Source organism: Cyprinodon tularosa, unplaced genomic scaffold, assembly GCF_016077235.1.
Source record: "Cyprinodon tularosa strain WSP-4 unplaced genomic scaffold, ASM1607723v1 ctg12, whole genome shotgun sequence".
Classification (NCBI taxonomy): Eukaryota; Metazoa; Chordata; class Actinopteri; order Cyprinodontiformes; family Cyprinodontidae; genus Cyprinodon; species Cyprinodon tularosa.
In genome coordinates, this window is record NW_024038003.1 from 547,911 (window position 1) to 563,645 (window position 15,735).

At 39.6% G+C, this 15,735-nt stretch overlaps 1 protein-coding gene across 3 annotated transcripts in view; it reads right to left on the bottom strand.

Annotated features, from left to right (window-relative positions):
* Window positions 1-15,735, bottom strand: part of LOC119773155 (neurocan core protein-like) — a 66,529-nt gene that overhangs the window by 14,321 nt on the left and 36,473 nt on the right. For 2 of the 3 annotated variants that reach the window (XM_038270007.1, XM_038270002.1), the window contains exons 10-13: window positions 14,460-14,617; window positions 14,214-14,376; window positions 7,070-8,206; window positions 147-263 (exon numbers count right to left, since the gene is read on the bottom strand). In XM_038270007.1, the coding sequence (XP_038125935.1) occupies window positions 147-263; window positions 7,070-8,206; window positions 14,214-14,376; window positions 14,460-14,617 (1,575 nt within the window). The remainder of the gene's footprint in view (window positions 1-146; window positions 264-7,069; window positions 8,207-14,213; window positions 14,377-14,459; window positions 14,618-15,735) is intronic. The other variant, XM_038270014.1, reaches the window with a different exon arrangement.

Genomic DNA, 15,735 nt, shown 5'->3' on the forward strand with positions numbered 1-15,735 from the left:
GACCTTTGACCTGCTGATGGTCATCCTGTCAAGAGCCTTGTTTCAAATGCAAGAATTGATGTATTATATGCAGAGCGTATATTATGTCAAAGTGTGTGTTAGTTGCGGAGTGTGTGTGTCAGTGTAAAAGTGTACAGATCACCCACCGATTTCACAGTTTCCCCCAGCATATCCTTGTGGGCAGTAGCAGCTGTAGCCCGTCCCCTGGGGAAGGCATTTTCCTCCGTGCAGACAGGGGTTAGTCACGCAGGGCTCCACCTCAACTAAATGAGACAGAAGGTGGACGTTAATTAGTGACTTGGCGAATGAATGCTCAGATGTCCAAGCCTGACATAATTTCCATGTTGATCCTGCATGATTAGGAGGATTTTGAGGTGAAATTAGTCTGTGAATCTAAAACAAAAACCTGATTTATCTGTGCTGTTTATCCAAAGGTATTACTCAATAAACATATTCCCTCCCTGTTTTCTTAAGAGGACCCAGAGAGCATTAACCTCGCCATCCACTCGCGGCCACAGTTGTCATGGTTACAATATGGAAAGAAAGCCCTTGGCCAGCTCCGCCAGCCGTAGTGGGCAGCGTGAGAACTTCAGAGATTAGCCATCCTCAACAGAAATCAGCAGACCTCCCGCTGAGTGCTCCATTCACCCCCTAAATGTCTGCGTGTGTGTGGTCCCCCCCCCGTTCCATAAACACAGATTTCCATATCAATGGACCAACACCACGTGTTTCCCCCCCTGATCCGCTCATTAACGGCACTCAAGGTCTTTGGTAAGCTGCAGCTCGTTCAGTCTGGCCGTAAAAAAAGCTCAGCTGTGGGAGTCTTTGTTCTTCCAGCTCTGTCTCTAATGCTGAAGGCTGCTTACAGGAGGGGGTGCTGTCCTGTGCAGGGTTGTCTGTTTGGATTTAGGTGGTGTGCACAAGACAAAAGGTAAATAGAAGAAATCAACACATCGGCTTTGGTTTGCCCCAAAACTGAACCTTAATCACATTTTATTTTTATGATTATCAAACCGCTGTGAATTCAAACTGAAGCTTCAAGAGAAATAATTAAAAAAGCCTTCAGACACAGGAACCCAAACACAACCAGAAGTATATATTAACTCCATCAGCATGCTTATTGTTTTCAAGGTCTTTTCACTTAAAATTTAATCTAAATTGTTACATTCCCTTACTATCACCCTCCCCCTGACGTAAGGTCTGCATTTAAGTCAGGCTTGATCTGTAAACACCACAAACTGTCACTCCCAAGTGGAAGCTGTTTTGTTTTTTCCTTTCTTTGAAAAGAACCCAGGAACCACAGAGCTTATCATAAATTGGATAGATGCTAGAACGGCAGTGGTAATGTGACGTCCACATTGTTTTTAAATGAGTATGGCCTTAAAGCAACGGTGGGCAACTCCAGACCTCAACATTTAGCTTTACCCCTGGTCCAACACACCTGAATTCAATTCTTGAATTACCTCCTCAGTATGCAGTTTTTCTTTTCTAAATAATCCAGTTACTTGATTCAGGTTTGATGGACCAAGAACACATGTAAAAGTTGCAGGATTCTAGCACTAAGGAACAGGATTTGCTCACCCATGCCTTAAAGGATGCCAATAAATACAGAAGCTGCTAGGCTCAAACTGGCATGAATAAAATCAGCACCTGCCTTCATGACTAATCCAAATGACTGAATATTTATGGCTGGACAGAACAGAGCTTGAGCTATACAAACAACACACAGAAACAAGCTGACATAATTTTCTAGAGCAGGGTTCTACAAAATTTACGTTAAGAGTCTTTCTTGCGTTTCTGCTGATGCGATTGTAAGTTACATTGGAATGGTTTCTCTCTGTGTGCATGTTCGTACTTTCACTGTGTTAGTCATTCGTTGCGTTCGCCTGTCTGCTAAGCTCAAAACAACCGCGACTGGCTTGACGGAGAAACCAGGAGAACAGCTGTGCATATTTACGACAGTGCACTTTTACTTTCGCCCTCTGGGGGGAGCCTCGCTGGAAAATCAACCCCGGTTGCATAGTATACCTTTAAACTTTGTAAAATGAATTCTTGTTCTCAGAATCCATTTCAGCCATTTTTCAAACAAGAGAAAAGATTGGTTCAAATGGATCAGTCAACACAACATTTCTAATATGCCAACAGTGAGCTTATGTAAACTCTTGAAGAGCTTTTTAAAGTTCCTTCATCGCTCCAATGAATGCATTCTGCCACTCCTCTTAACTTCTTCTTTAAATTCTGCCGAAGTACAGCTCTTAAAAAAAGGCGTGCATTTTATTATCTGTATGTTGGTCCAGGCTGCTGTATCAGTCACAGCAATTGATCATCCTGACAAACATATCAGCTGTTATGACAGAAGGAGATTCATGAAAGAACTGGTGTGAGCATTGGGTAAACCTTGCAGGATTGGCCGTTCATTAAAGCGAGTGGTGCAGAAAAATCAATATCCTCTGGGAGAAGCTGACAGAGTGGCCTGCACACCAGCAGCCTGAGCGACGTCAACAATGGGTTGAAAGCAGCGTAGCCCCGATGATAAGTCAGAGGGGACTCCAATTAAAATATTAACTGAATTTGGAGAGGAATTTATGTATAACCAGTAAAGTCACAAGTATGAGCAGTGTTTCAGCAGAAAAACACAAACAAAGGAGGAAACAACTAAATAATCTATGATATAGAGTTACAGAAAGAAACCCTGATCAGTGGAAAGTAATGTGAGAGTTGAGGAGCTACCGAATGTCCTGCAATCCAACCAGAGGTTTCTGTTTTCTGTTCCCTCTTTTTGATTCAACTGACTGATGAAGCCCTCTTTGATCTATTCAGCTGAACACATGCCGGCCATCACCAGCATGAAACTCCACAATCACCAGGGACAGAACAAGCGCTAAAGTTCACAAAAGAGAGGCAGAATGCTGGGAGTCATTATCCAAGTCCAATCCTCTGCATCCATTCATTTCTGCTGCAGGTGTAGCAAAGGCATTGGAGTATGTATGTGTGTTTATGGGCCTCTATGGCTTCAGGGCCTCTCAGTCAATCAATCAGCCCTCATACCGAGCACCAGCAGCCCAGATGGTTGCCCTCGGCTCCTCTGTCGATACAGTTTACAGCTGTTCTCCATCTGCAGACTCCTCTCTCCCCCAAGCAAAGGTTTCAAAATGCCTGCTGCAGACATGAGCCGCTTTCAGAGGAAACGAAAATACATCTGCACAGAAATGTGTGATGGCATGATGCCCAAGGGGGGTTATTAAACACACAGTGATGGGATGTTTTGTGGATCCGCTGTCGTTATCAAGCAAGTAATATGTAGTAAACCAGGTGGGCAGTTCAGCGCTCGACTGAGACGTCAAATAGTGGCAGACTTAATCATCAGATTCTGTGCGGTGGCAGGCATGCGGTAACGGCTTGTATTGGAAATAAAAGGCTTGCGCTGAAGAGATGGGATGAGGGAGTGGGTGGGGGAGTACGCTGAATAAATCACAGAATGGCAAGGTCAGAGAAAATGAAAAACATGGACTTAAAGGAAGATTCTCCTTTGGGGACAGAAATGAATAGTTTTCTATTTATGCAGACACACATCAAGGGATGATCATTTTCACCCAAAACAAGTTCTAAAACAATGTATCACATGACGTGTTTTCAACCTCACTGACATCACTACAATAAGATGGTAAACAGAGATAGCTATCCGGCAGTCAGACATTTCCTACGGTTATCCTTCCCCTTACCCCTACCTGTATGCCTCTGCACTTCTTTCAGGTAGTGGTTAAAATAACCCTCTTTGGTACGGACAACACTTCAAGCAGCTGACACTATTAGTTCCTAAAAATTCATAATTTTGAGTTAATTCACCTCTAATTCATGTGTATGATGTGATTATACTATTTAAGATATTCAAGTGAAAAAAATATCATATAGCTAAATTTTAAACAATGTATTTAATTAGTTTTTTTTGCATGTATGAAACATACGAAGCATAGATTACATTTTTTCAAACAAGCTTCAAACACCCCATACCCCTAATCCAGACTCAGGGTATAAGAGAAAATAAAATTAAGCCAAAGAAGAAATAAATAAGTATAAAAAATCATAATGATAAAGTCTTAAGCCTAGATATTAGTTATATGAATTTACATAAACGTAATCAGAGACTACTCTTTTATTTTTTTCTGTTCCACTAATGCATTTCAGCCTGGTGACTTTCCAAAAACTGCGTGAAGGTGTCCCCTGATTTTTATATATATATTGGTTCCTGCAGCTCCATTGAAGTCGTAAGACCGTCTGTGCTTTCCCAACTCAAAGCGATTACTCTCCTGGCTCGAAGCACACAAGTCAATCAAAGGTGCCTTTTTGTCGCTTTGTACAAAGTGATTAGGATATACTGCCAATATATAGAAGATATAGAATATATAGAAACCAGACTGATTGTATTCCTCCATAATGTCTGAAATGTTGTACGTTTCCAATCACAATGCAACAATGTCCCCATATTAACATGTAGGACAAGATGTCAGGGTGATAAAGTAAAATGTACCTTAGAAGTTGTTAAAGAAAAATGATTATTTTTTAGACTTTAATACAGTTAATCTTATGGCATGTGTAAACACTCTCACTTGAACATATTTCTTAATTTTGAACAAGGCTGTGTTAATGATTTAAAACTACTAATGGGTAAGTATTTAGACCACCAGGCCATAGAATGAGTATCTCCTGGGGGGTGAATAACAGTTAAGCCTGCAGGAGAGATTTCTGCTTGGTTTACAGAAGGTCAAAAGTCTTCCAGAATAAACAACCAGGGATGGTGAGGCCCCCTGCATTCCACGGGCTGTCTGTGGGAGCTTATCTTGTGTTTTATGACCCTAGGAATTCTAGATGCCAGGACAAGCTTTCCGCCTTTTCTTGTTAAAACAAAGAAGCAAATGACCCCAGATGTTTGCAGTAAATAAGGGGAAGCCCTAGCAGTGTCAGAGATGGCTCCTGGTTGGAGGACCGAGGGCCAGCCCCTTTTTGAATGGATTAGATACAAGAGGATAAAGCTTTCTAAATAGCAGAAAAAGATCAGATTTTGCTCTTGCAAACTCTCCAAAGATGTCTTGTACGTCTTTGCTTTCTTTCCTCCTATGTCAGGTAATGGAATGTATGTCTCTGTTGTTCTGCAGTTTCTGGTGTAGGTTTGTGCATTGTCTTATTTCTAAGTTTATGCATTGTCTTATATTGGATTAAACTCTGTAATTCTGTGATGTCAACACGCCTTGCTGATTTTCATATTACCAAACGCAGCTCGCCGGGTGGACCTGGAGAGGGAAGAAAATGAAAAGCCAACCTTTTTCCAAAGTTAACTATGTTAGAATATTTTCTTCCTTTACAAAGTACATTTAGATTTCTTGTATTCTAATAAATACAGTTTGATTAGCTCAATTTCTGCTACACTTCCAGGATTTCTGCATTGTGTTCACATTGGTGTGATCTGCTTCAGAAACCAGACCGCAGGATGATTAAATGTGTCCCAGAGGTCTGGTGTAAATCAAAGAAAGTTCAAAGGCAGAGCTAAAAAATGCATCCCCAAAAGAAAATAAACATTGGGAGCTTATTGAAACTTTGTTTAATCACAAATCACATACACTATATTGCCAAAAGTATTTGCTCACCTGCCTTGACTCACATATGAGCTTAAGTGACATCCCGTTCCTAATCCATAGGGTTCAATATGACGTCGGTCCACCCTTTGCAGCTAGAACAGCTTCAACTCTTCTGGGAAGGCTGTCCACAAGGTTTAGGAGTGTGTTTATGGGAATTTTTGACCATTCTTCCAGAAGCGCATTTGTGAGGTCGCACACTGATGTTGGACGAGAAGGCCTGGCTCTCAGTCTCCGCTCTAATTCATCCCAAAGGTGTTCTATCGGGTTGAGGTCAGGACTCTGTGCAGGCCAGTCAAGTTCATCCACACCAGACTCTGTCATCCATGTCTTTATGGACCTTGCTTTGTGCACTGGTGCACAGTCATGTTGGAAGAGGAAGGGGCCAGCTCCAAACTGTTCCCACAAAGTTGGGAGCATGGAATTGTCCAAAATGTCTTGGTATGCTGAAGCATTCAGAGTTCCTTTCACTGGAACTAAGGGGCCAAGCCCAGCTCCTGAAAAACAACCCCACACCATAATCCCCCCTCCACCAAACTTTACACTTGGCACAATGCAGTCAGACAAGTACCGTTCTCCTGGCAACCGCCAAACCCAGACCCGTCCATCAGATTGCCAGATGGAGAAGCGCGATTCGTCACTCCAGAGAACGCGTCTCCACTGCTCTAGAGTCCAGTGGCGGCGTGCTTTACACCACCGCATCCGACGCTTTGCATTGCACTTGGTGATGTATGGCTTGGATGCAGCTGCTCGACCATGGAAACCCATTCCATGAAGCTCTCTGCGCACTGTTCTTGAGCTAATCTGAAGGCCACATGAAGTTTGGAGGTCTGTAGTGATTGACTCTGCAGAAAGTTGGCGACCTCTTCGCACTATGCGCGTCAGCATCCGCTGACCCCGCTCCGTCAGTTTACGTGGCCTACCACTTCGTGGCTGAGTTGCTGTCGTTCCCAAACACTTCCATTTTCTTATAATACAGCTGACAGTTGACTGTGGAATATTTAGGAGCGAGGAAATTTCACGACTGGATTTGTTGCACAGGTGGCATCCTATCACAGTTCCACGCTGGAATTCACTGAGCTCCTGAGAGCGACCCATTCTTTCACAAATGTTTGTAAAAACAGTCTGCATGCCTAGGTGCTTGAATTTATACACCTGTGGCCATGGAAGTGATTGGAACACCTGATTCCAATAATTTGGATGGGTGAGCAAATACTTTTGGCAATATAGTGTATCATGAGTTATGAACTACGGCCATATAAAAAAAAGTAAGATTGTTCGATTGAGAACGTTTGTCTAAAGGAGCGTAGTTTGCATCCATCATGTGATGTAACTGATAGGGGTGACATTGCTGCAAGACTTTCTTTGACTTTTCATAAAATCAAAGGGTGTTATTAACTGTAATCAAGCATAATATCTAAAATCAGACTCATTCTTACCTGACAAACTGGTAGCTGTGGTACTGATGTTGCTTCCTACTCCTCCTTGGGTGCTTTCTTCATCTGTTACACTTGGTAAGAGGTTCCCTGAGCCCACAGCATGAGACCAGGCAGACTCCTCATCATCCTGGGGTCCCAGTAGAGACAGTGGATAATCCAGAGAGCCATTGACAGACACCTTCTCCTCTGGGACCAAGTGGGAGGACGTTAGGGAGTCATTGGAGTTGTCTATGATATCTGCCTGAAGTGAAGGAGCCAGTCCTGTGGTTTGAGCCTGAGTAGTGGGATGATCCGGTGTTGATGGCAAGGGAGATAAAGGTGGGACCTGGGTATAGGACGTTAAGGGAGAGGTGTTTTGAGGTGGGATGGAGGAGCCAGAGGCATGGGATGGGGATAGGTCAGATTCTAATAGGAATTCTGGTGATTGAGAAGATGACATGGATGGCGAGAGTGATGGAGAAAATGACTGGGTTTGAACTTGTTCTTGTGGAGTTGATAGAGATGAGTTTTCTGCTGCTAATAAAGTAATCTGCTCTCTGGATGTAGAAGGGTCCTCCTCAGTCCCAGCTGTTGTGATCTCTGTGGTCACCAGAGGGCTGGTGGTAGTGGAAGTAGTGGTAGTGGTGGACTGTCCTCTTCTATGACCTCTCTCTCGGGATCTCTCTCTGGATCTCTCTCTTGGTTTACTTGAATCAGCAGGTCGCCGTGAGACCTGAATCTCTCCTTTTGCCTCAGCACCAATGGTTTCACCACTCCCTTCTTCCTCTGCTTTCCCTCTATCCTCTCCTCTCCTTCTGTCTTCTCCTCTGTTCCTATCCTCCCCTCTGTGTTTCTTCCCCCTCCCTCTGCCCCCCCTGCCGCTGGCTTTATAAGTCACAGTCTCCTCTTTCTTGTCAGCCAGCTTGGTGGTGGTTTCCATTTGAACACTGACCCAGGTTTCTTTGCTGGAGATGGCGAATTCAGATGAAGAGCTGGAAGGACTGAGGGTGGACATCTCTGAGCTTGCGGAGGTCTCTGTTGTCAGAGAGTCACCTGAGGAAGTAAGAGTGGAGGCCGTCTGTGTGGGAGAATCTTCCCTAGACGGTGTAGACTCTGCAGGGGGGCTGCTAAACCATGAAGTACTCCAGGAAAATAGACCTGTGGAGGGTAAGAAATGAATAATTAATGCAGGCAGAAAGAGAATACTCAAACAAGGACTTTGACTTTTAAAAAGTATTCATATCACTCGAGTTTTTCACATTTTTTTTGTCACGATTCATCTATGTAAAGACTTTTTATACGAGCCATCATTGCCAACACGATGTTTGGCAATATTAAGAAGAGAAAGGAAAATTGTGTATTTTTAGCAATATAGCCTTAGTGCATATGATATTCACCCTCTTTTACCTTGATAGCCCTAAATAAACCTGTGCAGCCATTCCTAATGAGATGTAATTGAATTAGTAAATACTTTAAACTTTACCTCAATTTCCCATTGATTGAACTCGTTGACCATATATCGATATTTCTATCAGTTTTTCCTGGATTACAGTAGCAATATTAATGTTAGCAAAGCTGTAAAATACAGATTTGGTGGTGCTGAGCACTTGAATCGCGTTTTTTGTTTTTTAATAGACAAAACTAGAGAAAGTACTGAATTTATGAAGAGTAATGAAAATGTACAGACAGTTAAAAAAGTAGTTAAAAAAATCTATAATCAGAGGCTTCTATTCATTTTATGACTTTGAAATATATACTAGGGCTGCATTATATTTTGAAAATTAACTTTCAATGCAACAATAACCTGTGATAAACATGCAAATTTCAAATCACACCTGTGGTCCTTTGCTGCATGTCTCTCCCCCTCACTCTCATACCCCCTTTCCTGTCAGCCTACTGTTGAAAAAAAAAGCCACTGGTGCTGTTCTACTGGGGCTGTCCTACGAGCTTGGCCCCATTTTCACTAGTGGTGAGTCTGACATAGTGGACAATTGCAAATCTTCTTTTGGAAAGTAAGTTTGTATGAATGATGCAAACAGCAACTTTTTAACAGAGTCTCGGACGCGGGCACAGGATTGTGCATGCGCATTTTTTTTTAAAGCAGAGAGGGCAGGTCTTTTCAAAAATTTGCAAAAGCCCTCCACTATACCTTTAATATTTCTAAGCATATGTTTATTCATCATGTCTTTCATGAGTTGATGATTGGTCCTAGTGGTCTGGATCACTTCCGTTATGCTAAGGTAGTTTGTACCTTTGCACCTTTTCTGAAATTGCAGTTATAGTACCTGCCAATTTTCCTTTTGCACATATTCTTATGTGTCCGCATTTAGCAGCTGGACACAAATGTTAATAATGTGCAACTAGGTAAAATAATTATTATGACTGAATGACAGTGAAGAAAAACTGTTGTGTTTTCTTTTTATAGTGAATGCATGCTTTTTGTTTTAAGTCTATCTATTAGATGACTAAGCTTGGACATATCAGTTTTTGTATGACTAAGAAAGGACAACCCATGCTAAATTAAAACCCTTCAGCTTTTACCGTCAATCATAGCTTGTTAAGACTTTCAAAGAAATGGCAGACTGGGCTGCAATGAAAGGTCAGAATGATTTCAGTTGGTCAACACACTTCCCTCCTACAGCAATTTGTGTTTTTGTTACACATCTACCTCCTACGCTGTTTACACTCTAATCCTCTGATGCTTTACTTACCAGTAATGCCCGAGAGAAGTTAAGCTTGTCAAACTAAGCTTGCTTCACACTTTCCCTGACTCACAATCCATGTAACATCTAAAACACATCCTTCATATATTTTAGACCTACCTACATTAAGCTGCAAACCTCCTCCCTCACACCAAGACCACACTATCTGCCAGTAGGCTCCCACTTTAGAGAGATTGAGGCTTGTTGGAAAATATAATTATGGATGATTGGACTTTAAACTCAAACTACCTTGTACAGTATACTAGGACAAATAAAACCACAGTGACATGAATGAGCAGTTGGCAACATGTTTCACTATTTAAGCTCACATTAAAGGGGGCGCTTTATATATTTTTAATTATATAAGTTTATAAGCTTTAAAAAGTCCATTAGTCTAATTCAATCAAAAGTCAGTTTAATTTTCTAAATCTGATTTAACTTGGGGGAAAATTTCATAAAGGAAATTAAGAATTCACCAGAAAATGTCTTGAATTTCGGACAACTTCTGAAGCCCGGATGCAACTTAAGATAAATTGATGAGACACCTTACTCTTAGCCTTGGGTGTCATTTGTCATCCCTGAGTAAAACGAATCATGTCCTCTGTGCTTTGGTTCTGAGCTTCATAATGTCCCACAATCTCCTTAGAATCTTGTTTATTTTAAGAGGAACTGCCTTTTTTCATTAAGCACAGCTCTTCAATGTCTGGCAGCTTGACTCTTTGAAGCAAATTTGGAGAAAACATAAAAAAAAAACTGTGGAAACTTAAAAGATGCTTTACTAACTAAAACAATAAAACATAATTTAAAATGAATGGATCAGACTTGTTTCTAGGCTCAGATGGACATGAGGTGCATTAGTTTCTGTCTCCATTCTACATTTCTCTCTCAATCATTGACTCAGCTCTCAGAAATCCACACCAGTATTTTAATCGTGTGTACATTTTTATAAAACTGCCTTTTTTCTCTCTCCTGAAGACAAGATTATAATAACCCTGTCTCTAGGCAGTGTAATACCAACTCAAGGTGAGAGATCTGAACCGGTAATCCTCAGCAAAGTAGGAAAAAGGTTACAGGCTGCTAATAGTTGTAACCTTAGACGACAAATATAATTCACTTTAAACAGCATTTAGGCTTTACATAATGTTATATTAGGTACTTTAAATGTTTGGATTTTGATTAATCTTAAGAGCCCAGTCTGATTAATTAACTTTACTTTAATTACTTTTGTATCACAATAAAAGTGTTTATATTTTCCTGAAAACAACGTGGGCTACATTAATAATTGGCAATCCTTTTGGGAAAAGCCTGGTCTGATTTGAAGAGACGGCATCCATCCCACTTTGGATGGTGCAGCCCTTCATTTATTAGTCCTCCAAAACCTGACAGCCCAGGGTGCAGACCAGGAAGGAAGTCGTACTTTAACGCACCTCTCTGCAGCTTCTCTGCTCTTACCCACTCATTGCTCCATCCAGACAGTGTCTTGCCCACGACCAAAATCTAATAAATTAGAAATGTCCCCAAAGGAGTAAATCATGATAATCTAATTAAAATTAAAATAACTCCAATTGGGGGAAAAGTTAAAATGATTAGGTGTGGTTTAGTTAACATAAGATCTCTTTCTTCAAAAAGTCTGCTAGTTAATGACTTGATTTGTGTTAATCACATTGATTCATGTTGCCTTACAGAAACTTGGTTGCAGCAAGAGGATTATATGAGCAGAAATGAGGTAATTCCTTCTAGTTATTTCAATTTTCACATACCCAGAAATTGTGGGCAATCTTTTAGTCTGACTTACTGATTACTCCAAAGGCAGTTAATAATTACAACTCTTTTGAATATTTAATCCTTATTTTCCCTCATCCAGATTGCAAAGCAAGAAAACCTCTTTTTATATATATCATCCACCAGGTCCCTACTCTGAAATTTTAGAGGAGTTTTCAGAGTTCCTATCTGATTTAGTATTAAATAAAGACAGCGTCATCATAGTGGGAGATTTTGACATCCATGCTGACATTTTTTAAAAGACTAGAAGGGCACAAATTTCTATAAATGAAATCCAGTAAAACCACTGGGATTCAAAGTTACCTAATTACTAAGTATAATGTGTCATTTAGTCTTTTAGTTTAAATCCAGCTGCTCTCTGTGAACATTATTGAAGAAACAGCCTCATGAAAACCAACTTAATCTCAAAGCAATTTAAGTTGTAAATCAACACCTAAAGCCTCACATATCAACCATGACGTGGACTTCCATCATTAAGAGAAACAAAGATCCACAGCTCTGAATGGGTCTGTCAACATGGCAACTATCAGTCCTCCACTTACCAAATCTGGTCTTAGTGAAACTGTGGCAAGAGGATAGATACTGTAAAATTTAAATCCTTAACAACTACATTTTAAAGTTTGCTAAGGCACTCTGGTCAATGAGAAAAATTAATGATCTGCACTACTTGAAAAACTCTTCGTGGAGTGGAAAATAACTCTACAGTTCAACAAAAATACATCCTCAGCCACCGTGAAACAAGATGGTGGGAACATCTTAATTTGGGGAAGCTTTTCTACAGAGGAGGGTGAAGATTTAACAACACTAAACACACAGCAGATCTAGTCTGGAATAGTTGAGAGCAGCTCTCCACTTCATTGATACACATATGAGAACCACAATGAATGCATTTTATTTGGTTCAACAAGGTAAAAACAAATGTGACAAAACAGCAAAAAGCTAAGATAAAGAGAAAACATTTATTCTAATCCATCTAATATGGATTTACTCCAATCACCCTACCAGCAGCAAGAACATTTTAAATGCCTCAAAAAGTGGACGTTGCGTTTAAAGTATAAAGCTACAATCAATTATGGATCATCTGGGAGACATAGAGAATAAAACAGTAATGCCTAATTATTAAATTACCAGATTTTCCTATAAAATATTTGCATCATTCAAAATTTACATTTATTTAATTTCAAAACTTATTTTCAGACCATATAAGCATATAAAACTGATATGAGTAAATATCACTTAATCATATGGAAAAGCAACACTTTTTTTGCATTTGTCCACCTCCTATGGAGCTATACCTACAACAGCCATCTTTACTTTAAACCATTTTAAGGGCAAATCCTCTAACTTGCCCCACTTGTATTGCATTTCCTAAGTAATGCCATAGTATACCAGCGACATGGTGCATTCCCAGAGTCACTTATTCAATCCCATTTTGTGGGAATTATCTACTCAGAATTTGTGGAAAGGCTGGGAAATTGATGTTCCCGGAATTATTATTTTGTTTCTTAGATCTGAGTGAGCTAAGAGGTAGTTTGCAAAGATCAATTTCTATATGTGGAAATTGATCTTGCAGGGACATATGACAAAGGATATGCAGCTGTAACTGCAGCGCTAGCTGGTCCTGATTAAAGGGAAAGGTTAGTATAATTACATCCAACGTATTTTAGGTTTCATTTTGAATCCCTGTATGCTTCTCTTTCAACTTCCAAATTATGCGCCGATAAAATAAAGCTTGTTAATGTGAGTTTAGAGGGTATAAATCAGTTTAGAAGATCATATATCATTAACATCTCTCAGCTCAAAATCCACAGTATCTGTCTGAACAATAGTAATCAGTTCGATTAACATATACTTGAACAGGGCTAGTCATTTCCTAATCGTGGTGCTGGGGACCACCTGCCCTGCATGTTATCGATGTTTTCTCACTTTATCACACAAGATTTAATTGACTGCATTACTTTCTCAGCATGTCATCAAGTTCAGAAGAAGCCTTTTAATGACACGATCAAGCCTGTTGAAGCAGATAGAGATCTAAGAAATGCAGGATAGTGGCTCCAAAACACTCCGATTAAAAATAAATAAACAAATACAAATTTTTTAGGTGATGTAGCTCATATTTTAGACCTTCTCTGCAGGAATTCTATAATGATTTAGGAAGTGATTATAGGAAAGATGATTTAGAGATAAAATGGGAAACATGCCAAGTAATATTATGGTGTTAGAAACTATTACATAATGTTATTGCTAAGTGTCTCATCATAGCATCTATATTTACATTTTAATTCAGTAAACAATGTGGTAAAATGTGTTGAGACCTGAAAAGAAATTCTCTGAAGAAAACACTTGTGCTGACTCAATTTAAAACCTCTTCCCTTTTTACTCCTCCAGCTGCTTTCAAGACCTAAACAATCTTTTTAAATAAGATCCATTTTTAGATTACAAGCTGAAAGGCGTTGCAAACAGCACATAAGGGAGCCCAGTTTAGGAAATTAGATGAGCCTGTGGTGCCCCTGTGAAAAGTAAACCTATCCATTCTTTACACAGCAGAGTCTGCTTACAGATTTCAAGTAGTCCTGGTGTGTATTGGAAAATTTGAGCTGATTTTATTTGCGGACAAACAGACTGGTGTGTAAACAGGTTACAACTAGCTCATGGTTATAAAATGTGGCAAATGTGTTTACCTGGAGACACTGGGCTGGAATGTTTGGGCTCCTTCTCCGTCTGCTTTGTTGTTATTTCCTCATCTCCTTCATATCCACCAGGAACTTTGGTTCCTTCCTCTTCATCTGTTCCCATCAGATAGTTCCAAGGTTTCCAAATTGACTTCACAATTTTTGTAATTGCCTAAAGAAATATGTAAACATATATTACTTAATTAATCTTTAACACTTTTTTTTTAGATGGTTTTAAAGAACATTGAATCCAACCTTCTTCTCCACGGGCGTTGGGTGAACTGGAGGTTGGAGCAACTCCTCGGAATCGAGCCCAGGCTCCACCAGCTCCCCCCAGTCAAAGGAGCTCTGCCCTGGGATGAGCTGGAGGGTCACAAATGAGTCTGATGACTCTGAAGACCAGGGATCCACAGCTATAAATAATATATATATGATTACTATCAATTAATGGAAAAAATAAAGGATCTAGACAGACATTGTTGTAGGACAGGTTGTGGTACACTAAACATCAGTATAAAACTCAATCCTAATATGCTTCACTAACAGCCAGGTGCTGATGTGGTGGCTCCCGAAAACTGTGAATTAAATACTTGCTTTTTTATGTTATGATCCCAAAGAAGTGTGATGACTTTAGAATGAGTTTTCTAATTCTTTTTTATTGTTTTGCATTTTATTATTCTGATATGTACTTATTTTTGTTATGTATTCATGTTTTTTCCATGTTTCTGTGCAATTGATCTAGTCTTCTTAGTCTTGCTTCCACCCCAGATGCCATTCATGTTGTTGACTGTACTCACCTGGGCCCCATTTCAGACAGTGGGACAAATCAGAACATGGAATAAGTTTTAGTGAAGTTAAAGACTTTGATGCAATCAGCCAGCCTTTAGATAACCTATTGCTAACTACCATCTTAGCTTCGCTGTACCATACCTAAGATTAAACTGGAATTACATTTGAATGTATATATGTGATTAGATGGTATAAGACCTATTTAATGACAGGATATATTTCTGGATATGAATGGACTCTGTTATAAAATACAGACATATTTAATAAATTAAAGTCAACTTTGTGATTAGTTTCATTTATCTGATTAAACGTTCCTTTTGAAAACAATCTTTAAGCAGGTATTAAACCCACTTTTTAAAAGCCCAAATTTCTGTATCATGTTTTTTTTTTTTTGGTTTTGTTGTTATAATTTCAATCTTAAATGTTCTATTTTCATTAGCTGTTACTTGGAAATATTAATTCAATAATTAATGTATGTAATGTGTTTTTAAGACCAAAAATATGTGTTTCTGTTACATGGGTATTATATCATGGTCCTGTTACGGCCAACATATCCAAGGTCAGATCTCTGACCTAATAGCTGTCAGGTGAGCAAAAGTCACCATGAAAAAAAGTCATCATGTTTATCACTAAAGATAATACTATCATGAAGTGGTGTCTGAGAATATAGATGAAAGTTGAGTGGAAGGAAAAACTGTGATAAAACATCTCTACAAGTTTATTCAGTTTTGGTTTTGTGTAA